Source organism: Monodon monoceros, unplaced genomic scaffold (genome assembly GCF_005190385.1).
Source record: "Monodon monoceros isolate NGI ecotype Baffin Bay Population unplaced genomic scaffold, NGI_Narwhal_1 Super_Scaffold_6, whole genome shotgun sequence".
Taxonomy (NCBI): domain Eukaryota; kingdom Metazoa; phylum Chordata; class Mammalia; order Artiodactyla; family Monodontidae; genus Monodon; species Monodon monoceros.
In genome coordinates this window covers 39750340-39774293 of record NW_021703783.1, presented here as the reverse complement: position 1 = coordinate 39774293, position 23954 = coordinate 39750340, and the positions used below count along the sequence as shown (strand labels likewise).

Sequence of the window (23954 nt, the reverse complement as noted above, 5' to 3'; positions counted from 1 at the left end):
CACCAATGCCTCCTCCTCTCCCTGGCCACAGCTGTACTCCCAACTCCGGCCCCTTCCCTCAACCCTCCCCCATCACTCCGCCTCTTGCCTCAGACCTTCTCCTCTTAGGGATTTTCCAGCCTTTGGTGAGCTGCTGCCTTCAGTTTCTGGCTGTGGAGTCTCAGGAGACTTTTAACACCCAAATCCAGTGGAGATAAAACCCTTGAGGAGTGTCCTGATTCCTGGGCTAGGTGGGTTCCAGTGACCAGAAGACGTGACACTACCGGGAAGCAGAGTGACCCACGACGATGTGGGAACGTGGCAGGTCCATGTAGCTTTCTGTTTCACCCAGTTTCACTTCCTGGTTCTCCTCCGGGCCTTGCACAATGCTGGGAGGCAGCCTGGGAAGGTGCCTCTCTGACGGTGGAAGGAAGAAACACTCGAGAAGCCGGCCAGGGAGGCTGTGCTGGGGCGTTTCCAGCAGGAGGGGAAGGAGGCTGTGTTTCCTTAATCTCCTGTGGACAACTGAGGGTCCTTCTCCACCCTGTCCCAGGCTGAGGGCTGTGAGGCCAGGTCTTCCCAAGCTTGGGGCTGTCATGTCCCTAGCCTGAGCTCTGTTCCCCACCAACACTCAGGCCCCACCTCCAGCCCCATCACCCTCCAGCCCATCTACCTGCCTAGGATTCAGGGTAACCTCCTCAGCGCATGGACATACACCCTCGATATTTCCAAACGCCGAACTTTCCATGTGTTTCTCTCCAGCCACCAGGTTCTTTCTAGACACACACTCTCTGGGGCCCGGCCAAGGGTGTGGGCCTGGGCCAGGGGCCAGTGGGGAGCAGGAACCTGGGTGCTGCAGGCTTGCTGGCTGGAGCCAGATTTCTTCTGAGCCTTGAGGCCCTGCAGGAAGCTGGCCCCTGGCCCCTCTCAGCCCTGGGCAGAGAAGGCGAAGCTATAGAGCAGGTGAGGGGCTGGCTTGCCTGCCAGAAGGCCCAGGGCTGTGTGAGCCCAAGGATGGCCACAGGCATGGGTTACGGCCGGAACTGGAGCTCGTAGAATTAAACTAGGAGGCATTTCAGACACCCTTGGCCTCAGCTAAAGTTATTTTCAAATCTCCATCTTGAGGCAAATTGCCAGGGGCTGGGGCACAATGAGTACAAGGGACTGATGAACTGAGTTCTGACACAGGCTAAACATTTCAAAGAACTTTAGAGCTGAAAAACACCTCAAAAGACATCAGGACCAAATCTTCATCTACAAATCTTTCAATATGTAGATAAAGAAACAAAGGTCCTGGGCCAGAGAAAGGCCTCCTTCTTGTCCTGTAGAGCAAGCACCCAGACCAGACCCTGGGTCTCCTGACTCCCAGCTGAGCCCTTCCCCGGCGGCCATGCTTGGCTCCAACATCCTCTCAGTTTATTCTGAAAGTCCTGGGCCTTGCCCATCTGACCTGCCACCTCTCCACTGGCCTATGACTCTGCCACGCCCGCAGCAAGACTCCTTGGCTTTAATGCCACAGTAAGTCAGCTAGGAGGGGAGTGGAGCAGGGGCCCAGGATCAGGCCCCCCGCTCTCTTGGGCAGCTAGCATTCAGCTAGCAGGGGTCTTGTCTAGGAGACAGAGGCCCAAGGCGGCCTGGAGCTGAGATACAAACCCACGGAGAAAAACCCATGGGCCTGGGTGTCTGGGGCTTGGGACGGAGGCTAAAGCCTGGCAGGGCAGGGTGTCTACTGAAGGCTGGACGGGGCCCTGTGCCACCCTGGCAGCTCTGGTGGGGCAGTGGGGTTGACTGATAGCAGGGGGTAAAGTGCAGGCCCAGACTCTGGGCCCAGGACTGGGATTCCCTGGCTTGGCCACCCTGGCTCTGAGGCCTCTTTTGCAGCAGGTCCTGGGGGTGGTAGGGGGGTGCGCCCAGGGCGTGGGAGGCGGGGGGGGGGGGGGGGGGGGGGTCCCCGGGCGCGGGGGGGGGGGTGCTTGGGGGAGGCCAGGAGGCGCGCGGCGGGGGCGGGGATCGGGTTTCAGCCCAGCTGTATTTTTGGCTGGATGGGCTGGGGGCCGAGTTGGGCAGGCACAGCTGCCCACAGAGGGGCACTCCCCTCCCCAGCACACACACTCACACAACCTCTACCCAGACAGGCCACCATCCACTGCCCACCACACACACTGCAGGCAGAGGGGAGTCAGGCTTCAGGCCTGTGGCTAGTGAATCACTTTGGGCCTCTGGAGACCGTTGCTGAGCTTCTGTAGTGTCTTCTTGATCCGCAGCGCAGTGAGGCGGGCAGAGGGGTTTGGGTACCAGCACTCCCGCATCATCTGAGCCAGGCCTGAGAGGACCTGGGGGGAGGGGGAGCGAAGCAGAGGAGAGAAAGCAGAGACACGGGTCAGGGAAGGTGGAAAGGAAGAGGCGAGGAGGATGCCCAGTAGTGGGGAGACACGAGCAGAACAGGAAGGATGAGAAGACGGAAACGAGAGTGTCGAAAAGGAGGGGGAGAGGAGGGACAGAAGTGGTGGTAAGAGGGAGAGTGGCGGGAACCAGGCAAGGATGAGGAAGAAAGATAAACATGGAAGACGAAGGGAGTGGAGTGAGAAGGGGATGGAGAGAGGCAGGCAGGACGGAAAGAGAGATGTAACTCAGATCTTCGGGGACACCCTTCGGTGAGTACACCCCACCCTCACCTCCACCAAGATCCAGGAAAGGGGAGATCTGCAGGCCTCGGGGCTCCCACGTGCCTATCTGCAGCGGGACCCCAGTGTAGAGGGCAGTGGCTCCCAGCACCTCCACCAACCCTGGCTGCGTCCTCAAAATGCATGTGTCTAGGGAGGAACCTATCCCAGGAATCTCAGCGGTCCCAGAGTGAGCCAGCCTCACTCCACCTCAGAGCTCAAGCCGGTTCCCGAGCCAGAGCGTATGTGTGTGCGCACGGGAGTGCATATGAGTGGCTTTTTGTGGCTCTGTACGTTGTGCAGAAATATACACGTGTCTATGTATACATACATGTATACACATGTGTACGTGGATTAATTCTTTCCATAAACATTTATTGAGTACCTACTGTGTGCCAGGCACTGTGACAGGTTAACAGGGAGATAAGGGTCAGCAAAGGAGACATGCTTTTCCTCTTCATGGGGTCAACAGTCTGGCATATATGTGCATGCGTGTGTACCTGTGAGTGTGTGTTTGTGTAGAAGCGCGTGCATGCCCCTGTGTGTCTATATACACGTATGCATGTGTCCTGTATAAGTATATGGAGTGTTCTGAGAAAGAGCAAAAATGAGTAACAACAACAAAAACTTCGTGGCAGGAAATGCAGCAGAGAGCCTCTGACTTTTCAGGCGAGGTGAAGGGTTCTGGTTACCAGAATAACCACAGGGTCCCGGAGGTCCACAGGCAGGGACGTGGGAGGGAGTACCCAGAGAAGCACCCTGGAATCTGTCCCCCAGAATCTATCCAGGTGAAGCAGAGGCCAGACACAAGTTCCTGGGCTCAGAAATCCCAGCTGTGAGCCACCACCCCACGCCATCCCAGCCCCACCACAGAGGCCTTACCGGGTCTGCAGCCAGCCGGTTGGGGATAGTGGGGGTCTGCTGGTCAACACACACCACCTTCTTCATGTCCTCAAAGCTGGGATCATTAGGCACCACATCATAGAAGGGTGGCCTGTAGTCCTCCACGATGCCTAGGGATGGAGGGCAATGGGACAGTCACTTGGGACCTCAAGGAGGCCCAATACCACCCAGAAGAGAGCCTTGCCCACCCTCTGTCCCAGGGTCCAGGAAACCAGTTGCCTGGCCTTGCTACCCCTGAGAGAGACACCATAATATAATAAATGTATTTATAAATAATGATAATTACTGCCATTTATTTTACATTTACCATATATGCCAGGCATTGTGCCATAAACACTTTACATGCATTATCTTGTCGGTCTTCACAGCAAACCCAAAGACCCATTTTACAGATGAAGAAACTGATGCTCAGAGAAGTTGAGCCCACGGTTACACAGCTAGTAATGGCAAAGCCAAGACTTAAACTCATTGTATTCCTAGGCCAGATCTTGTTCCAGTCTTTCCACAGCTGCCTCCCACCCAGGGCCTGGGTACTGCTCCCAGGCCCCAACTATCACAGATGCCGCCAAATACCTAATGTTCACTGAGCACTTACTATGTGCCAGGCACTGTCCTAACTGCATGGCATTAAATCCTCACAACTCTATGAGGTAAGCACTACTATTAGCTCCACTTTATACAAGCAATGAAATTCAGGCCAGAGGAGTGAAGAAACTTGTCTAAAATCACACAGGTAGTAAGTGACACAGCTAGGATTTAAGCCCAGAAAGTCTAACCAAAGCCCATGCTCTTGACCTCCAAGCTACACTTAAGGAAGGGAGGCTGGCTGGCTGCTGGATGAGGATATGGAATGAGGGAAAGGGGGAGAAAACACATCTCCTAAGAGAAAGAGATTTTCACCCGGGTCCAGATCACATCCATCCACTCCCAGGGATGGCACAGGCCTCTGCTGAGCCCTTCAGCCAGCAGCGCCCCCTCCCCTCGTCATCTGAAGTACGTGGTCCTTAGCAGGAGCTTTCAGAAGATGATGGCTGTGGAGCTGCAGGCGCTGGGGCAGAAGAGGCCAGACCCCAGAAGAGCGCCGCAGGCCACACCCTGCTTCCAGCCCCCGGCTGGGAGCCGCGGCCACACAGCACAGCCGCAACCTCGGTAGGGCCCACGCCAGCTGTGCTCCCCATGGCGGGCTTCCAGGCCAGCCCCTGTGCTGCTCGAGCCCTAGTCAGTGCTGCGCAGAGGCCTGAGCGTGTCTAATGGGCCTTTAATCAGCGCCGGGGCTGACACCAGATTACAGTGTTTATAATGTGCCACGAATCTGTGTGGGGCCGACCGAGCTTCCCTCCGCTCCAGGAGTCGGCAATCGTCCTCCCCCTCAGCCCAGGCTGCTCCAGCCTCCCTTTCCTGCCTGAAGCCTGGTCCAAGGGGCTTCGGCTCCTTCCAGGTGCCCCCTTCCCCAGCCCCAGCCTCTAGAGCTCACGTCTGAAGGGGCAGGGACCTGAGCCCATCCAGAGGGTGGTCCCCAACCTGTCAGGACTCCCAGCAGCCTCTCCCCATGGACAGCCTCCACAAAGACTGATCACCTCCCCACCTGGTCCAGACCATCACCCAACACCCATCCACCCCAGGGCTGGGAGGGCACCAGCCACAGGGCGGCCCCCTATATGGAGCCATCAGGAACGAGGTCCCTCCGCCTGCTCTCAGCCCCTCCAAATCTGAGTCCCCTGTGGCACCCACGGTAATAAAGAGGCAGCAGGGAATTCCCTGGCAGTCCAGTGATTAAGACTCTACACTCCCAATGCAGGGGACACGGGTTCGATCCCTGGTCGGGGAACTAAGATCCCGCATGCTGCACGGCTTGGCTAATAATAATAGTAAGGCAGTAATAAGCAGGCACTGCAAGCGCTATTATATCCCGCATTTTTGCGGTCAAAGAAACCAAGGACCGGAGAGGTAGAAAAAGCACGGTAATAAAGAGCACTGAGCCCCCAGAGTCAGATTGCCTGGTTTCAGACCCCAGTGCTGCCTCTAGACAGCTGTAATTCTGTGCCTCAATCCCCTCATCTGTAAAATAGGGATGATACTGTGTCAAGCATGCGTCATTACAACAGTAATTGCCACTAATAGTTACTGAGCTACAGAACAGCTCCAGATGCTGCCCTGAATACCCCATTTGGATTATCGCAACAACTAGAAATTATGTTATTCTCATCTTACAAATGAGGAAACTGAGGCACAGAAACGTTAAGTACCTTGCACACGGCAAAATCAGGAACTGAGCTCAGGCAGTCTGATTCCCAGCCCACGCTCTTAACCACTAAGCAATACCACCTCCCTGCCAACAAAGAACGATTCAATAAGATAATACGTGTATACAGCGTGGCATCTGGTACGTGTTGAAACTCAGTAAATGTTAGCTGCTCTTAACACTTTTGTTATTGTCACTTACCCAAGATTTCACAGCCAGAATCAGACTCAGATGAACCTTAAAAGGTCACTCAGCTGGACCAGCTGGTGAGTGGCAGTAAAGGGAATATGGGAGGTCTGACCACAAGCCTCTCAGGCCACGGGCACCAGCCACGGCAGGAAGTCCCATCTCCTGCCTGTCTATCCACCCACCCTATTCCCCTTTCCCTATCCTGTGCAGGGGGGATCCTCACCATTGACAATGGTCCGGCGGGCGATTTCCCACAGCACCAGGCCAAAGGCCCAGATGTCCGTCCACTTGTAGGACTCGAAGCAGTCGGTTCGGATCTGCTCTTCCAGCACCTCGGGAGCCATGTACCTCTTGGTGCCCACTCGCGGGTTGTTGCCGATGTCCAGGTAGTCACTACCCTGGGAGTGCATTACAGCCAGGCCTGTGGGTACCGGGCCTGTCACTCCTGCCACTCATCCCAGCCCACAGACGGGGTGGCCCCTGGGAGGCTGGGGTCCGGGGGTGAGGTGGGATGGAGAGAGATGGTAGGACATAAGAGGGGCCGGCACATGGAGACCCGCCCTGAGGTGGGCTGGGAGACAGCAGCCACGGGGAGAATAACTGTCCCAGTTACACTGTGCTTGTGTGGTGCCCTCTAGGTGCAAGAACCCAGCGAGGTGTGAGTAGGGGAGGCAGGCATTATGATGCCCATTTCACAGAGCTGAACCCCAAGGCCTGGTGACGGGGAACGATGTAGTCAGCGAAGCCAGGATGAGAACCCAGGTTGCTGGCTCCCTGCCCCTTTCTCCTAACTCCTGGAGCTCGGCTGGTGTGGGCTTGAAAAGAACGTTAAGGCAACCTGTGGGGCTCTTGGAGAGGTGAGATGAGACCAAACACACGTCTGTAAGTTTTAAAGCGCCAATCAGTGTCCTCACCGACGCCGGGCATCCAAACCAGCAAAGGCAGTACCGCGTGGAAAGGGAGGAGCTCACGGACCCCGCCCCCCGCGAAGAGCCCGCCCCTCCCCGCTCACCCAGGTCCGCGATGCAGCACTGCAGGTTGCTCTTGACCAGCACGTTGCGGCTCTTGAGGTCGCGGTGGGCGATGGCCGGCTTGCCCTGCGTGCCGAAGATCTCCACGTGCAGGTGCGCCAGGCCGCAGGCCGCGGACACAGCTAGCCTCAGGGCCAGCTGGGGCTCCAGCGTCTGCCTCTGCAGAAAGTCGTAGAGCGAGCCATGCTCGTGGTAGTGCGTGATAAGCCACAGTTGCGTGCTTGAGTTGCGGGAAGTCATGTCCGAGGCGATAAAGCCTGTGGGCGGAGGGTCAGGTGGCTCACCAAGGGTCTAGGGATGAAGGAGGCTCGACGGGTCAGGGTCAGGGCTGGGGACAGAGGATGCACTAGGTCAGGGCAAAGCTGGGGCTGGGGTGGAGGCTCGTCTGGCTTAGGTCAGAGAGGAAGCTGGAATCAGAGGGCTGAGAAAGCTGAGGGCCGGCTGGGAGTCCTTCAGGGTTAGGTCAGTGTCCAGAGGCGAGGTGGCGGTCCAGCCCTGAGTGCGGGGGGATGAGAGCCGCGGGCCTGGCACCGCACCCTCCCGCTTGCCTAGGATGTTGTCGTGTCTGAGCAGCACCGTGTTGTAGATCTCAGTCTCCCGGAACCAGGACTGTTCATCCCTCGAGGAGAAGATCTTGACGGCCACACTCTCACCGTGCCACAGGCCCCGCCATACCTCGCCATAGCGGCCCTTTCCTGATCCGACGGCCAGAGAGGAAGGAGGGGGGTCACATACCGGACACACAGAGCCCGTGGGCACAGTAATCCCCGGAAGAGTCCCCATCGTTATGCTGCACCGACTTCATCTGCAGAACCTCTGATGATTATGTTTTAACTTAATCCAGACCCAAAGGCAGCCGGCAGGCCACCCCCATTGCCTCTTGCTCCAGCCCAGCTCCTGCAGAAGGGTCTGGCACTGACCCATCTCCAACCCCCTCCCTGGCCAGCAGCATTCTCATTCGGAGCCAGGCCTGGCCCCACCTGTGACGCTGGAGGCCAAGAGCTCCCTCACCCCTCCAAGCTCATGGGAGCTCTTGGTCCCCATCCCCCGGGCTCACCCACTGCTCACCCACACACTCCACCAGAGCCACCTGCCGCGCCACTGTCCTCTGCACCAGGAAGGGGAGCCCTGAGCCACTGCCGGTGGTGCAGTCACTGTCCAGGAGGTCCTGGGAGTACCGAGAGGCCACTGAGAGGCAGCCACGACCCGCCCAACCCGTTTCTCCCTCCTCAACCCGGGCCCCACTGCTGTGTCTCTCCAGGCTTCTCACTCACCAACCCCTCCCGTCCAGCACCCAGTCAAATCTCTGAGTGCCCGCCATTGTGCCCTTCTCAGCTACCTGCCACTCTGGGTCCCCTCTGGCTCTGTGCCTCCTGTCTACTCTCACCACCCTGTGTCCCCGGTTCTCCCAGTCCCATACCCCCAGCATGCTGTCCCCCTGCTCGGATGCCTTCAGGATGAGGCTGGACTCGCCCAGCTCGCTGTTCAGGCTCCGCTGCTTCTCCTGCCTCCGCCGGACATGCCACAGGCCCAGGGCACCCAGAGCCACTAGGACCAGCAAGGCCAGCACGGGGCCCAGGATGAGAGGCAGCTGGCCATCTTCTTGCGGCTGCTCTGGCGGAGTCTGGGTGGCTGGCACAGGAGGGACATTGAGACCCAGCTTCCACCAGGCCAGACGCCCCCCACCTTGCCACTCTGCCAGTCAGATCCCAGGGTCCTGCCTCCCCCGCCCTCCAGGCCAGAGGAGGAGAGGCAAGCAGGGCGGGGAGGGCAGAGTCTGAGAAGACAGGGAGAGGTTGCTGGAGCAGCTGGACGTACCCTCCAGCACCAGGGACACGTTGTGGTTGCAGAAGGGGCTGTAGCAGCAGTAGTGGTTGAAGAACTCGGTGGGTCGCCCCTTGCAGAACTCCTGGTTCAGGTTCCCGCAGCCCCGATGTTCCTGGAGGTGTGTGCCCTCCTCCCGCACCAGCACTACTGTGCACCAGGCCCCCTGGCAGGTAGGCCCTTTGCAGTATGGGTTCTCACACGTGCAGGTCACCAGCGGGCCCCGAGAGGGCTTCACGGGGTCGCCTGGGAGACACACTGGAAGCTCAGCTGCTCTGGGCCCAACTCCCCAGAATGAGCCTAATACCCAGGTCTGCCCCCTGCCCCCCCCCCCCCCCCCAGCTTCTGAGCTCTCAAATCTTTGAGGCCTTGGTCCTTCAGTTCCATCCTCAGATTATCCTTCCCTCCAGTGACTTATCCCTGCCAGGGGCAGCTGCCACCAGGAGAACCAGGCTTCTGTCCCTTCCCTGATCCTAGGACCGCCCCTCCCAGTTCCAGGCCCAGCCCAGCCCCCAGCCCCAACTCTGAGGGCTCTCCCAGGCCCTCCCTGCCAACATCTCCACTGCCCGCACCCCCAGATAGAGGTCCCACCCTGGAGTCTGACAGAGCAGCAGTCTGCGGGTTTGGATCAGGAGGACTTGGGGTAGCCGGGAGCTTAGTCCCACTGAGCCCGTCTCCCACCCTCCAGCCAAGCTCCTAAGTCCCCCTCCTCCCCAGCTCCTCAAGTTCAGCCCAACAAGAGCTGAGCCCAGGTAGCCCTTTCTCCACCCAGGCCCCTGTTCCATACTTGCTCCCCAGTACTCACCCTGGGTCAGGCCCAAGGCCGTCAGTAGCATCAGAAGGGTTCTCCTGGGAGGGTCCAAGGTCATGGTCCCTGGAGAGGAGAAGGGGTGCAATAACATCTATGAAATGTGATCCCTTCAGTGTTTTCAGCCACTGACCGTGGGTCCCTCCCACCCAGAGGAAATCACTGGGAGTTTTTTTGTGGGGGGGCGGGCAGGGAGGCCTCCTCCCTCCTCCCTGTGTCTGGCTTTGGGGAGGGGCCTGCAGGGGAAGTCCTGGTTCACTTCCCCATGGAAACCATCCTGTTAGGGGTAAAGGGTGGGGAGCCATGTTTAAGTGACTGAGAGCCTGGGGGACTCCCAGCTCTCCCGCTGCTGCGTTCAGACTGGAGGGTGCAGAGGGCAGAAGGAGACTACGGGACTAGGGTAGAAGGGGCATCTCTTCAGCAGTACCACCACCCTCTGTCCCCTGCCCCCTTGCCCACCCCTTCCCAGCCTCCACCCCTGCCCACCCCTTTCCCAGTGCCCCCGCCCCCCCCCGGCCTGGCTGCCTCAAACATAAACAGTCTCCTGTCTTCACTTCCTGCCATTCAGGGTCCCGCCAAGCTGGGAACAGGAATCAAGATTGTTTAGATTGGGGTCTGGATAGAACAGGCAGGAGTCACGCACAAGCAAGGAGCAGGACATATTCTCAGGGCAGGCTGGAGTGGCTACAGGGTCTGCAGGGGCCACCCGGGGCTGGGGCACCCCCATGATGGAGTCCTAGGAGGAAACCTTGTGAATCACAAAGCCCAGCTCTTATTTTAGAGAAGATGGGGATTAAGGCTCAGTCAGGAGAGGAGGCTTGTGCAAGGTCAGGCAGGATTCAGTGGCAATACCGGGAGTACCACCCAGGTGTCCAGACTCCCAGTCCAGTGTCTTTCTACTCCATATCGCAATCCAGGGTGGCAGCCCATGTCTGAGCCCTCAGGGTTGTAACAACCATACAAAGCTTGGACAGTGCTAGGCTGTGCCAGGTGTGAAGGAACCTCTCTGCACCCTCATCGGAGTATACGACGCCCTCTCTGAGCCACTCCCCGGCCCCCTTCTCTCTCCTTGCCGTCCTGGGAAAGAGTGGGGGTAGGGCCAGTGATGTCGAAGGGAAGTGAAACATACTTAGATGTTGAATGTTTGACCTTCTGTGGCTGGTTGAACTTTTCCAGAAGTTTGGTGGAGAGCATTAGGGGAGTAATTCTGACATGTAACAGTCCCCATCTCAGCTCCCAAACCATCCAGTGCTTCAGAAGCCACCCCCTTCTTCAGTTCTCCGAGGTTGAGAATGAGAAGATTAGGGTTGAGACTGCAGCAAGAAGGACTGAGGTCAGACAGCAAGAAGGACTTTCTGAATGGTGGAGAGTCTGCAGGTGTGTGCCTGGGGACTGGATCCCCAGGTAGGGGCAGCTGCCACGAGGGAGGGGCAGTGTCTTCTGGCATGACACGGTAAGGCTGGTAGGGCTGGGCATATGGCCATATAGGCTGCAGAAGGCCCCTAGTCTAAGAATGGTGCCAAATGAAGATCCATGATGCTGAGGCTCTGAGGGCAGGATGACTCGTGGTGGGGGCGAGGGGGGCGCTTCGTGGGCCTCTCTGGCTGGTGGCAGCTCTGGCCTTCCTGCCTGGGCTTCCTCTGCCCCAGAGGCCCAGGGCTGGGGGAGGAAACGGAGCCCTGGGCTGCTGCAGCTGTGTCCCCAGCCTCTGCCTGACCTTCTGCCTCTTGCCCCTCCCAGAAGGCAGTGGGGAGTCTGGCAAGCACTCTACAGTGGGACTGGTGGCTGGAGAGGGAGCCCCAGACAAGCTGAATTTGCCCACTGGGGTAAGGGCGAGAATCCATCCTTGGCAGTCTTTGCCCAGAAAGCAGCTAGGGAGAGAGTATGCAGCAGGAAGCAAAAGGGGGTAACAACAGGATGATAGCTGGCAGCCTTCTAGAATCCTCTACCCATGCTTTCACCTCTCTGTGCTCCAGTGCACCCTCTCACCTACACAATTCCACAGCAGAAGCACCTGAAGTGCTTCATTAGAAATGCACATTCTTTGGTCTCACCCCCACTCCAGATTCTGATTTAGTCCATTGGGACCAGTAAGAAACATGCATTTAAAAAAATTTCCCCAGGTAATTCTGATCAGTTTGTGTGGGTACCACACTTTGAGAAGTGGGTCCTACACAATGCTGACTGGTCCCCGTGCTTTCATTTCACTGGGCAGGACCCCGCTGGGTGAGTGGGAGTGGAGTGCAGGGGGCAGGGACTCTAATTCCTACCCGGGGACCTCTCCCCGCTTCTACTGGAGAAGGGACAGACAAGGCTAAACACTGAAACCAGGGACTCAGAGACACGGCGGAGGGAGGGCAGGGCGCGGGCTTCGTTCAGGACATGTCCAGCCTCTGGGGCCCAGGAACAGTGCAGGGAGGGCTTGGCAGCATTTGCAGAATCCGCCTCTGGCCTAATCCTGGGAATGTAGTGGAGGCAAACTGCGACCGTCCAATTTTTAACCGGGCCTGGCGTAAGATTAGGTACAAGAGGGTGCTGAGTCCAGATCAGTCCCAACTCCGAGCTGACCCTGCCTGATTCGCCCTGAGACTTGACTCTAGCACAGACAGACTCCTGGGGACCAGTGGACTCCTTTCATGTCTAACAAAACTTCTTGAAAGATCTCCTGCTGACTGAAGCATCACAGTTTTAAGCCAGAAATCACAAATGCTAAACTAATTTCAAATATTAACTCACCACTGTGAAATTCTTAGTAATAAGAGTTAACCTCCTCTGAGTAATACTTATGCGCTAAGTACCGAACTTTGATGGCTGATCTCATTTAGTCCTCACGACAATCCAATAGGGAAACGGAAGCTCGGGGATGTCAGGTTTCTTGCCCAGAATCACCAGGTATGTCTTGATCAGCTTAAATTGCTGGTAATAAATCCTCACTTGGTCGTTTTATTTCTGCTGTTGTCTGGTGTTGGGTAGGTCCCTCAAAAGAGGAAAAAGAGCAAGCGGGGGGTGCGTGAACAGACTGCAACTGTCATCACCTTCTGCCCAAACGCGGGTTTGTTTAGAAATCATGTTTGCTGTAGGCTTAGCCCTAGGTGGGGAGAAGCAGAGTAGAGGTGTGCTCAGGAGGTGGATGTCAATCCCTTTCTCCCCAGCACGCCTGAAGGATTGACATAACCGGCTCCCATCAGCAGCAGTGGCTCAGCACAGCAGTGACTGTCATGGGGCTGGAAGCGCCTTGCTCTGCACATCGGCAGAGGACCGTACAGCAGAGGACCAGACTGAGCTGCTCATCCTGGGTTGCCCCTTAACCGTCACAAAGCGCGTTCATCGGCATCGCTTCACAGCGCTGGGAGGTAGCATCAGGTCTGGATTTTAGGATCTCAGACAGAATGCGAACGCAGCACGGTATAGCACAGAGGTCAGGTTGTGGTCTCTGGATCATGTAGACCCGGATTCAAATCCTGCTTCTACCACTTAGGGCTATGAGATTTGGGGCGAGTTACTTGAACTTTCTGAGGCTTCGGCTCCCCTATGAAAAATGGGGAATAATAATAGTGCTCATTTCATAGGTATAATGTAGTAAAATTATTTAGCAGAGTACTAAGTGGTACACAGTAAGCACTTAATAAATGTTACTAAACACCCAACCATCCATGGAGCTTTGGACAAGTGATTCAAATCTGAATCTCTTTCCTCTTCTGTAGGATGGACATAATAACACCTCTTCTGCTAGGTTGTGGCCAGGATTACATGACAAAAATGTATCTAAGTGTCTACATAGTAGTACTCAATAAATGGTAGCTATTTTTAACGACCTGATAAGATGAGAGGACAGGTACCAGGCCAAACAAACAGTAAGGGGTAAGAGATGTCGGACAGACCCTGACTCAGCCAGAAGCTGCCCATATAGAGAGGGTGAGAGCTACCGTCCACTCTGCCCCTGTCCTTAGAGAAGAAAAGAGGGGGTGGGTGGCCAGCCTTGGGATGGTCATGACAGCACTGGTCTCCAGACTGACCTCCAGGGCAGACTGAAAACCTGGGGTCCCAGGCTGGAGGGAGACTGGGATCCCCTCTGACCTGGATCCTGAAGGAAGTCCGTGCATTGGGGATTATCTGACCACACAGGGTTGGAACTGAGGTCTGGAGGAGGGAGTTGTAGTGTCAGATTCCTTTGGCAAGAGTGGCCAGGACTGGTCTGGGAAAGATGGGCTTCAAGGGGAGGCTCAACAGTGCTGGGAGTAGACACCCACCCCCAGGTCAATCCAGGTTCCTGGAAGGACATGTGACCCCCTTCTCTGTAAATGAAGGAGGGCAGGGATCCTTCCGCCCATTTTATGGATGAGGATGAGAGAAGCTAAGTGACGGGCCCCAGGAGCAAAGTTTTCTGATTCTCAGTGCGGGTTCGGTCCAGCCCCCTCCAGTCTTAGGTGGGGTGATGGGCAGATGTCGGTGGAGGGCGAGGGGCGGCTGGCACTACGAGGAACTGGGACTGACCCTACAGCGACCTCTCTGAGGGTCTCTCTGGGATATGCCATGGGGAGGACCCACTGGGGTTGGGATCAGCCGCCCCCCCACAACGGCCCGGCCCGCGGACCTCGACTCACCTCTTGGCCTGCCCTGCGGGCAGCGCGGCGCGAGCGTGCAGCAGGCGGCCTCCTCCCCTCCCCGGCGGCGGCCGCGGTCGCACGACGGGCGCTGGACAGAGGGCCACAGGGTCTGGGGTCCGGGCGCGGCCCCGGGCAGGGCTGGGGCCGGGGAGGGGCTGGCTCGGCGCGGCTGGCGCGGCGGCCTCCCGGGACTGGGAAAGGGGCCGGAGCAAAAATGTTTCTTATTCCAGCGTCTTCCTGCCTGGCCCGGCTCCACCACTCCCTCCTAATAAACCGTTTCCTATTGCCCAGCTAGCCGACGGCCGCCCGCTCGACCCTCGCCAGGGCTCAGGGCCGGACCCCCCCTGCGCGGCTGCAGATCCCGAGGGCGGCATCCCCCTCGGCTGCCCCCGCCCGGGATCAAGGCCGCGCTCCCGCCCCCAGCCTCCCACATCCGCCTCCCCGAGGGGGCGGGCCTTGGCCTTGGGCCGCGGGGGTCTCGCGGGGTTCAGGCCCAGAGCCGTGGGGGCCAGGGCTGGGACGCTAGGCACCGTACGAGGGCCGGCCGGGGGAGGGGTGGAGGTGGAGGTGCCCCTCCCCGCTCAGAGCCGCTGAGGGGCGGCCTGGAATCCTGGACGGGTAGAGGGCACCGAGGGAACGACACGCGGGGAGGGCAGAATGGAGAGAAATTACCTGTCTTCCCACCCAAAACTCCAGCTCCTCCTTCTAGAAGGCTCAGAAGCAAGGGCAGACTTTGGGGCTGGCTGGGTGCGAAATATTTTGGCTCCGCCCGCCCCCCCCCCTCGGGGACTCCCCCCTCTGTCCAAATCCTTCAGCCTCCTCCCTCGGCCCCTTCGCCCCCCTCCGCAGCCTCTCACTGATCAGCGCTCAGCGCAGGGTAAACAGGCCCAGATGGGGCAGCTCTGAGTCAGGGGTGACGGTCTGAGCCCCTCCGCCGTAGCACAGCTCAGTGACGGGGATGCCTTTCTGCACCACGGGCGGTCAGAATGGAGGGAGAGGCTGGGAACTGCCGTGGACTGCCGCCTTCGAGGCCGGCCCCTCACCCCACCAAATGGAGCTTTAGAGTTGGGGACGGGGAGCCTCCCTCAGGACACTGCTGGGACAGGGCGGACAAGATGCTTTGGGGAGGGGAGCAGAATGGCTTCTCCTGGAGAGAGAAGCAAACCCTTCCTCCTCATGCCCTTGCCTGGGCTCAGAACAGTGACATTGTTGTCTTGCTTTGCTCCAACCACTGTGAGCACCCTGAAGGTAGGACTCCACTTTATCCCTAGCCTCCAGGTTATCCACAAAGACTCTGAAGTCAGAATCCAGACTAGTTGTATAACCCTAGACAAGTGACACCTCTCCATGCCTCAGTCCCCCATCTGCTAAATGGGCATAATAAACAGTGCCAGCCTCATAGGGTTGTCCGGAGAATGAAGGGACGTGATGCTTATCTTAGTTCACAGCAAAGATGCTAGCTGGCTGAGCCTGGCACAGGACCTCCATGAAAGTGTTTAATTAAATTAATAAATGAAAAGGTTGGGGAGGTGATGGCCTCAGAGCCAGGTGGAAAGATGTTGTTGTTAGAAGCAGAAGCAGACTTCTAAGGTGTCTTGCTCTAAGATGGGGATTCTGTAAGATGGGCCAGGGCATCCCTCCCAGGCCTCCACACCCTCTCCGACAGGAATAGAGGCTGGGGGAGACAATGACTAAAGGCTCAGACGAGCATCAATTGTTGACTGACCTCACTTCCTCTGCTGAAACCCTTCCCAGCCCCCACCCACAGCTGCTTCACAACTTGTGAGCCTTGTGAAGTCCAGAACCAAGGCACACCCAAATTTCAGTGTCAGGGCAGAACTGTGTCCTGCAGCCAATAGGAAGTACTATGGGATTACAGTATCTGCTCTTTCAGATTATAGTGGCCGCTTTAGCACACTATTAGCTGGAGAACTGGGAGTGTGGCTGGTGTCCATCTTTCATATCCACTCTCCCCCATGCCTTGCTGTGGTTTATGATAAACCCTTCCCAATCCCAGCCCACGGATCTGTGTCCTGAGAGGTGGAAGGGGGGGGTGCTTCCCCAAGGGAAGCATTCAGTCTGAAACACACACTGAGAACAGAAACATCGAGATGGACAAGAACTGAGCATCGCTGGGGAGAGTCTGTGGGGATGGGGGACTTTTTCTGGGAAGAGTTCATGAAACAGATGAAAGGAGAGCAGGGTTTGGAGGAGGAAGATGGGGCCCGATGCAGGGTGGCTGTTCCTCAGTGCTGGAGTCTCCCCACCTCTCCAGAGCATGGAGCCCTGTGGACCCTGACGGGTGTGCTTTGGAGCTTCCTGTGGACTCCATGCTTTCCACAAAACACAGAGGACCTGGGGAAGGCATCAGAGGAGGGACACAGAGTTGGAGAAAGCACTGGAGACTCAGCCCAATGAGGAAGGGAAAAGGAATTACAGACTGTGTCCAAGTCTACAAGAATTAATTATTCAAAAGGACCAGCTGTTCCCCATATACAGTGAGGACAGAATAAGAGGAAACAGGCGTAAAGGGCCAAGACTTAGTTAGATTTAGACATTTAGAAGAATTTCCCAGCAGTGTGTGAAGCAGAGGCCTGGAGATCCTAGGAAAGGTATGTGGGGTGAAACTTCAAGGAGACTCTCACCTATGGAAGGCAGGTGACATGAAGGCAGGGGATTGGACAACTTGACCTTTCAGGACAAGCTATGAATATTGAGTTCAAGCATTGCTCTTGATACTAGGGCAGGGCCGACTTCGTGGGTGTCCAACCTGTACAGACACCACGCTTGGTTTAATGCTCTGCTGGCACCATCTTGGAATTCTTAATCATGTTTGAAAAAAGGGCCCAGCATTTTGCACTGGACCCCACAAATTATGTAGCCAGTTCTGCACTGGGATGAGTAGGAAGGAAGAGCAAGGAGTGGGACTTCCCTGGTGGTCCAGTGGTAAAGAATCGGCCTTCCAAGGCAGGGGATGTGGGTTTGATCCCTGGTCTGGGAACTAAGATCCCACGTGCCACGGGGCAACTAAGCCCTTGCACCACAACTACTGAGCTCACACGCCTCTGCAAGAGAGTCCGCATGCCACACACTACAGATCCCACGCGCCCTGGAACCTGTGTGCCACAACTAGAGAGAGAAAACCCTCAGGCCACAACTAGAGAGAAGCTGGCACGCCGCAGCAAGACCCATCGCAGCCAAAAATAAAAAACAAACAAAAATACCCAAATAAATAAAGAAAATAAATAAATTTTTTTTTAAAAAAAAAAGCAAAGCAAGGAGGGTGGGACGGTTAGCAGAGGGTGAGGTGTGCTTTGCTCCATTTAAATTGCAGAGTGGGAGATTTAGATCAGGCAACCTAGGGAGTTTTTCAAATGAAAACAGTAGAACAGGATACATAAGGAGGAAGAACTGTGGGTCTCCTTTAGGGAAGAAGTGGGGCAGATTCCTATGAATTCCATTTATCCATCTGTTCAACACAGAGGAGAGAGTCTCAGCTCTGAGGGCTGCAGGGAGAGGACGTGCCCTCCCTAGGTCTCGTCCGCTCAGGCCAGAGGCACCCTTACACCATTACTCCATTACCATGGAGTCCTGAGAAGAGCAGTAAACCAGGGGACGTGGGGCCTTGGTTCCGGCCTGGCTTAGACCGGATCCTCCCAAAGGTTCTTCCCAGCCTTGTGTTATCTCCTTTGGCTGTAAGATTCAGGAAACCACCTGGGCCTGGGCCCTGACACCACAGCTCAGGTGAAAAGACATTTTGGCCACTGCTAACGTTTGGGGAGGGGAGGGCAGCCAGAGCTCTGTCCAGCACCTCAGGAAGAGGCTGGCAGACAGAGGCCACATTTTGAGCCACTGAGTCACCTTCCTCTTCCTCTCCAGCTCTTCCAGGATGTCCCCTAGATGGGTTTGTCCACTCCTTGCCCAGCCGGAGCCCTGAGGATGACTCATCTCAGGGGGGAAGCTCTTAAGAAAGGGATGGCACTTCAGGGCAGGAGACTGAGATGAGACGGTGCCCGCACAATGCCTCGGGGGCCTGGGCTCTGTTGAGAAGCTGCCCCAGTCCCAACTCCTCCTCGGCAGTCCAGCAACCTGTGGATTGCCCCTCCCCACGGGCCTCCTCGAGGCCCTGACTCTCCTCCTCCAAACTGGCCCCAGCGCTGGAGGAGAGCCCCCAGGCTCACCTTCCATACCTGTAAAAAGGGGCTGCGAATTCCATCTCTACCACATTCTCCAAATAAAAGCAAAATACCTGTGAACATTCTCCTCTAGCTGTGAAACTCTCACAGCTGTCTGGCTTTGAGAGAAGGAGACTGTGCTGTGAGGCAGGAGAAGGGCATGAACTGAGAGTCTCCAGGAAGGCGGAGGCTCGCCTATGTGACAGGGGCCTCAGTTTCCTTACCTGTTTGGAGAGGAGCCCTAAATACCTCCTCTTCTATGAATAGCTCTCTGAGGGGTTGTTGTATAGATGAATGCAGAGCCACTGCAGAGGACTTGGAGGCATGAGGCAGCCATTCTGAAAATAACTCAGGAAATCCTAAATACGCAGAGTAAATACACTTTAAAAATTCTGCAGAAGAGGTTATAATGAGAAGTGACTGTGTCCATCCCCAGACCCTCTTGCTGGGGCCATCCCCTTCCCAAAGCTATTTATTTCTCTGACATTTACTTCTATAACTCTAAATAATATGTTTACACTTCTATCTCTAGATTGTTTTCAGCTTTATTGAGGTATAACTGACAAACACAATTGTAAGGTATTTAAAGTATAAACATTGTAAATCAACTATACTTCAATTTTTAAACAGATGCAAGATTTTACCAAAAGATATTTAAAATGTACATCGTGATGATTTGATATACGTATCCATTGTGAAAGGATTCTTCCCATCTAGTTAATTAACACATCCATCACCTCACATATTTATCTTTTTTTTTTTCGATGAGAAGTTTTTTGGTAGTAAAATTTAAGTGCTACTCTCTCAGCTAATTTCAATTATACAATAAAGTGTTATCAACTATAGTTGTCACTGAGCAAAGGGCTTGTGGGCCCATCATGCAGAAAGTCCAACTCTGCCAGCAGGAGTTTGCAGCAAAGTAAGGATTTACTGCAGGGCAGCAAGTAAAGGAGAAGGAGACAAGCCTCAGATCCACTCCCACATGGTCTCTGAGTTAGGGGTTTTTTTAAGGGGAAGAACAAAGAGGCTGGGATTAATCATCGTCTTCTGACATTTCTGTGACATTTCTTTTTTTGTTTTTTTTTGCGGTACACGGGCCTCTCACTGTTGTGGCCTCTCCAGTTGCGGAGCACAGGCTCCGGACGCACAGGCTCAGTGGCCATGGCTCACGGGCCCAGCCGCTCCACAGCACGTAGGATCTTCCCGGACCAGGGCACGAACCCATGTCCCCTGCATCGGCAGGCGGACTCTCAACCACTGCGCCACCAGGGAAGCCCTCTGTGACATTTCTTAATCGTAGTTTCGAGAGTCAGGATGTTTCTGGTTTACGATTCTCTGGCTAGTTGGTCCATGGATTAGGGGTCTGTTAGCTGATCTTGCCTCGGAGAAACAGCCTAAAGTTTGTACGTTAATGGTGATATTTATAATCGCAATTTTAGTCATGAACAATGTTATCAACAGCTGCAATTTTAGTCATCTGACTCTGTTTGATTAGTGTTCAGTTAGCACAGGATTGAGGTCAGAGGGGACCAGAAAGGGAATAAATTTTGGATAAAGAGATTAATCATAAACTTGGTAAGGTAACTCGGTTTTAGGGGAACTCAGTTTCATAGTCACCATGTTATATGTTAGATCCTCAGACCTTATTCACCTTACAGCTGAAAGTTTGTACCCTTTACCAACCTATCCCTGTTTCTTCACCCCTCGGCCTCTGGCAAGCACTTTTCTACTCTCAGTTTTTATGAGTTTGACTTGTTTTTAGATTCCACGTGTAAGGGATCCCATGCAGTATTTGTCTTTCTGCTATCACTAGATTTATTTATTTATTTATTTTGCGGTACATGGACCTCTCACTGCTGTGGCCTCTCCCGCTGCGGAGCACAGGCTCCGGACGCACAGGCTCAGTGGCCATGGCTCACGGGCCCAGCCGCTCCGCGGCATGTGGGATCCTCCCGGACCGGGGCACGAACCCACGTCCCCTGCATCGTCAGGCGGACTCTCAACCACTGTGCCACCAGGGAAGCCCTATCTCTAGATTTAAAAGCTTCGGAATTTAGGTCATTTAGGTTCTCTCCCTTCTAATTATTGATCATATGTTATTCTTTTGTAAATTTAATAATATACCTTCAGTTCCTGTTCTGTTGGTATCACACAGTTCTCTTGACTCTTCACCAGGTCAGAAGCGTGGTACCTCCACTCTTCCCTAGAGTTGCAATTTTGCTGCAATAAAGGAAGATGTGTCCACTAGCTGAGGTGAATGATCTTGTTTTGGGGGGATGTTCCACTGAATCTCAGGACTTGAAGATGTGCTGAGGGTCTGGCTGAGCATTTTGGATGTCACAGGAGTTCCCAGGGCCATCAAGACTTTTGCCCACTCTAAGCCCAAGCAGGGCCTGGCAGGCTCTTGGGTGGTACTGCAGGGACCCTTGCTGCTTGAGGAGTGAGTCTGAGGAGTTAAAGGAACCATCCCCAACGGAGAGGGCTTGTTATTTGGACAAGGGGGGGGGTCCCCAGGATTTGAGAGCTGGTAATGGCCCCGGCTGGGACAGACATTGTTTGAAAGAGAGGCTGAGTGGCCGGGTGAGGCCAGAGGCCAGCGGGATTTCCTTCAGCTCCAGCCACTCGGGTGGGTGGGACCAGATTGCTGGAGCTGGACACAGGAATGTGCCTTTGTTTCCAGCTGGAGGGGAAATGCCACAAATCCTGCCCCTTTCCTACCCCTCCAGCATCCGTGCCTAGGCTCTGCCCTTCCCAGCGCCAGGGGACCTGGTACTGAGGGCTCTCAGCGAACTCTTGTCTCCAAGACTCCCTCATCTGCAGGCCTCTGCCCCTTGTCCCCAAGGGCAAATCACAGATGTAGGATGTAGGGGATGGGGGGTAGCCAAGCTTGGTCTGGAGGAAACAACCACAAAGAAGGATTTAGGCTTTAGCTGCCCACCTCTCTCTCTTTCTTTCTTTCTTTCTTTCTTTCTTTCTTTCTTTCTTTCTTTCTTTCTTCCTTCCTTCCTTCCTTCCTTCCTTCCTTCCTTCCTTCCTTCCTTTCTTTCTTTCTTTCTCTCGCTGTGGCAGTTCTTTGTAACATGCGGGATCCTTGTTCAGGCATGCGGGATCCTCACTGAGGCATGAGGGATCTTTTTTGCTGCGGCGCGTGGGCTCTTCTTTGCAGATCGCAGGCTACTCTCTAGCTGTGGCGTGTGGGTTTTCTCTCTCTAGTTGTGGCGCGCAGGCTCCAGGGCATGTGGGCTGTGTAGTTGAGGCGCGCGAGGTCAATAGTTGTGGCGCATGGGCTTAGTTGCCCTGCAGCATGTAGGATCTTAGTTCCCCGGCCAGGGATCGAACCCACGTCCCCTGCATTGGAAGGTGGATTCTTTACCACTGGACCACCAGGGAAGTCCCCACCACCTCTCTCCTTTCCCTGAGAGGGACCATGGATTTCATAGTTACGGATGATACCTAGGTCTGTGGGGAGGACTCGAGGGTCAGACTTGGCTCTCCCTCAACCCCCTAACTGCTGCTCCCAATGTTTAGACAGACTCTGCAGCCTCGACCACCGTCGTACAGGCTATGTATGGAGCCGTTGGACAGGGGACTGCAACGTGTTGGGGGCACAGGGGATAGGAAGGGCAGGGGAGGGGCCAGGAACCTCAGGGAGTGGGGGGACCCTGTCTTTATTTTTCCCTTTGTCAGTGAACCTGTGCGTTTGTGCACCTGTGTGATGGGGTGTGTTTATGTGTGCTTGTATGCCTGGCCTCTCTGTATGGGACTAGAAGTTTGTGGACCAGTGGGCCTGTGTGTACTTCTGTGCCTGTGAGCCTGCAGGCCCCTAGGGCCCCTGGCTGACCCTGTGTCCGCATGTGACGTTACCTGTGTGACTCTGAGGGATGTTGCAGAGTCCATCCAACCCCAAGCCTTGCCCTCAAGTCCTCCCTTCAAACGCAGTTATCTTCCTTAACCATGAGAAGCCGTGGTCCCTCTGAGGAGGAGAGGCACGGCTGGCCTGGTGGCTGGTGTGATGGAAGGTACATAGATGTTTTCAACCATTTGGAAAGTACGACTGCCAGAGAGGAGGGAATCCTGTCAAGATGCCCCAGTTTGGGAAAAAAGGGACACAAACAAATGAGCCCCCGCTTGTCCTTCTGTCCTCCCCACATATATGTACTCCCTTGCCTTCTTTTGACCCAATAGGTGTTTCCTAGGCTGTGCCCTGGAATAGCCAGGGTCACTGCCACTCCTGGAACCAGGGCAGCCCCTAAAAAGAAGAGGGAGATGATAATGGCCTCTTTAAGCATCCCAGACCTTGGTGGAGCCTGAACTCAGCTCTTTTCTATACACATTTATTGAGCCTGTATGGGTCGGGCACAGACCTATAGGGGTTAGGGAGACAGACACGGTTTCTGCCCTCGCAGGAGTGAGGGGAGAGTTCCCCAGGAGTCCCCACAGCCTGGCTGACATCCCAGCATGCGTCAGGACAGCCAACCTTGCAGTCCCCTCTGTAGGAGCCCCTGTCTGCCAGGTACCATCAGCGCTATGGTAATGGGGAGTGGTCCGGGCTTGGGGGCGCTGGGCTGCAGAGCTGAGTGGGAGCCGGCCTGAGAAGGCTGTCCGGGATAAGTGTGTGTTTTCACTTCAGGGGCCACCAGAATAATATCGTAGAATCACAGGGGAGGCCATGGGGTTCCAAGGACACGTCTGCTGGCCTCCTCCGCGGAACTGCCCCCTTGGTCGTTTCCTTACCCGTTGCCGCCCAGCACAGTAACAAAAGCTGCTGTTTACCGGGTGCTGACCGTGAGCCAGGCGGTGCTCCGTGCCTCGCAGGCCTCCCGCTGTTTAGGCCACACAACAGCTCTGGGAAGTAGCGATTAAATATTATCACCATTAGATGTTACAGAGGAGGAGACCGAGGCTGGGAGGGGACCTGGTCACAGAGATAAGAGGCAGGGTCAGGATTCAAATCCACGTCTGTGGGCCGTAGCAGAGCGGCTTTGATGTGACCTGTGCTCTTCACCACCAGGGACCTTGTCCTGGGTTCCTTGGCCTCTGTTGACAGGGACTCAGTTTGGAAGCCGCAGGAGCCAGGCTGGGGGTGCTAGTGGAGACGTGGACTTAGGGCAGCCCACTAGACTTCTTTCCTTGCTGGTGGCCTGAAAGGCTGTCAGGAGCTGTTAGAGGGAGAGAGAGATGGCTCGGCCTAGGACTCTAGTGGCCCTGGAGATGGTCAGGGATGGAGGGGTAGGTCTTCTCCAAGGTGGAGAGGCTCCCTCTGCTGGAAACTGTTGTCTGACCCATGGACAAGGCGTTACCACCTGCCAGCCCGGATCTACCCCAAGCCAGCGAGCCTGGAGGGAGAGCCGCAGAGGGATAGTTCTCTGGCCCTGAGGGTGCCATGGTCACCCCTGCACCCTTGTAAAACTCAAACTGGTTGGAAGTGGGAGGGAGAGGCTCCGAGAACCAGGGAGCCTAGGCTGTGAGCGGAGTCCGGGCGTGCTGCAACGGAAGGGACACAGGCTTCAGAGTCCGACAGACTTGAACTCCA

General features: G+C 55.7%; 1 protein-coding gene across 4 annotated transcripts; it reads right to left on the bottom strand.

The window, feature by feature from the left end:
* Positions 1-1174: 1174 nt before the first annotated feature.
* Positions 1175-14531, bottom strand: ACVRL1 (activin A receptor like type 1). Of its 4 annotated transcripts, none has more exons than XM_029206069.1 (11): positions 14244-14531; positions 12438-12616; positions 9637-9705; positions 8826-9077; positions 8428-8639; positions 8076-8175; positions 7556-7702; positions 6989-7264; positions 6200-6397; positions 3525-3655; positions 1175-2312 (listed from the first exon to the last, which is right to left on the bottom strand). In XM_029206069.1, exons 3-11 carry the CDS (start codon positions 9698-9700, stop codon positions 2178-2180), a joined length of 1515 nt encoding a protein of 504 aa, XP_029061902.1. In that variant the 5' UTR covers positions 9701-9705; positions 12438-12616; positions 14244-14531; the 3' UTR covers positions 1175-2177. The 4 variants fall into 4 exon arrangements, with proteins under 4 accessions (XP_029061902.1, XP_029061903.1, XP_029061901.1 ...); XM_029206070.1 differs by having other exon boundaries at positions 12438-12598; XM_029206068.1 differs by lacking the exon at positions 12438-12616.
* Between the last annotated feature and the right edge of the window lie 9423 nt (positions 14532-23954).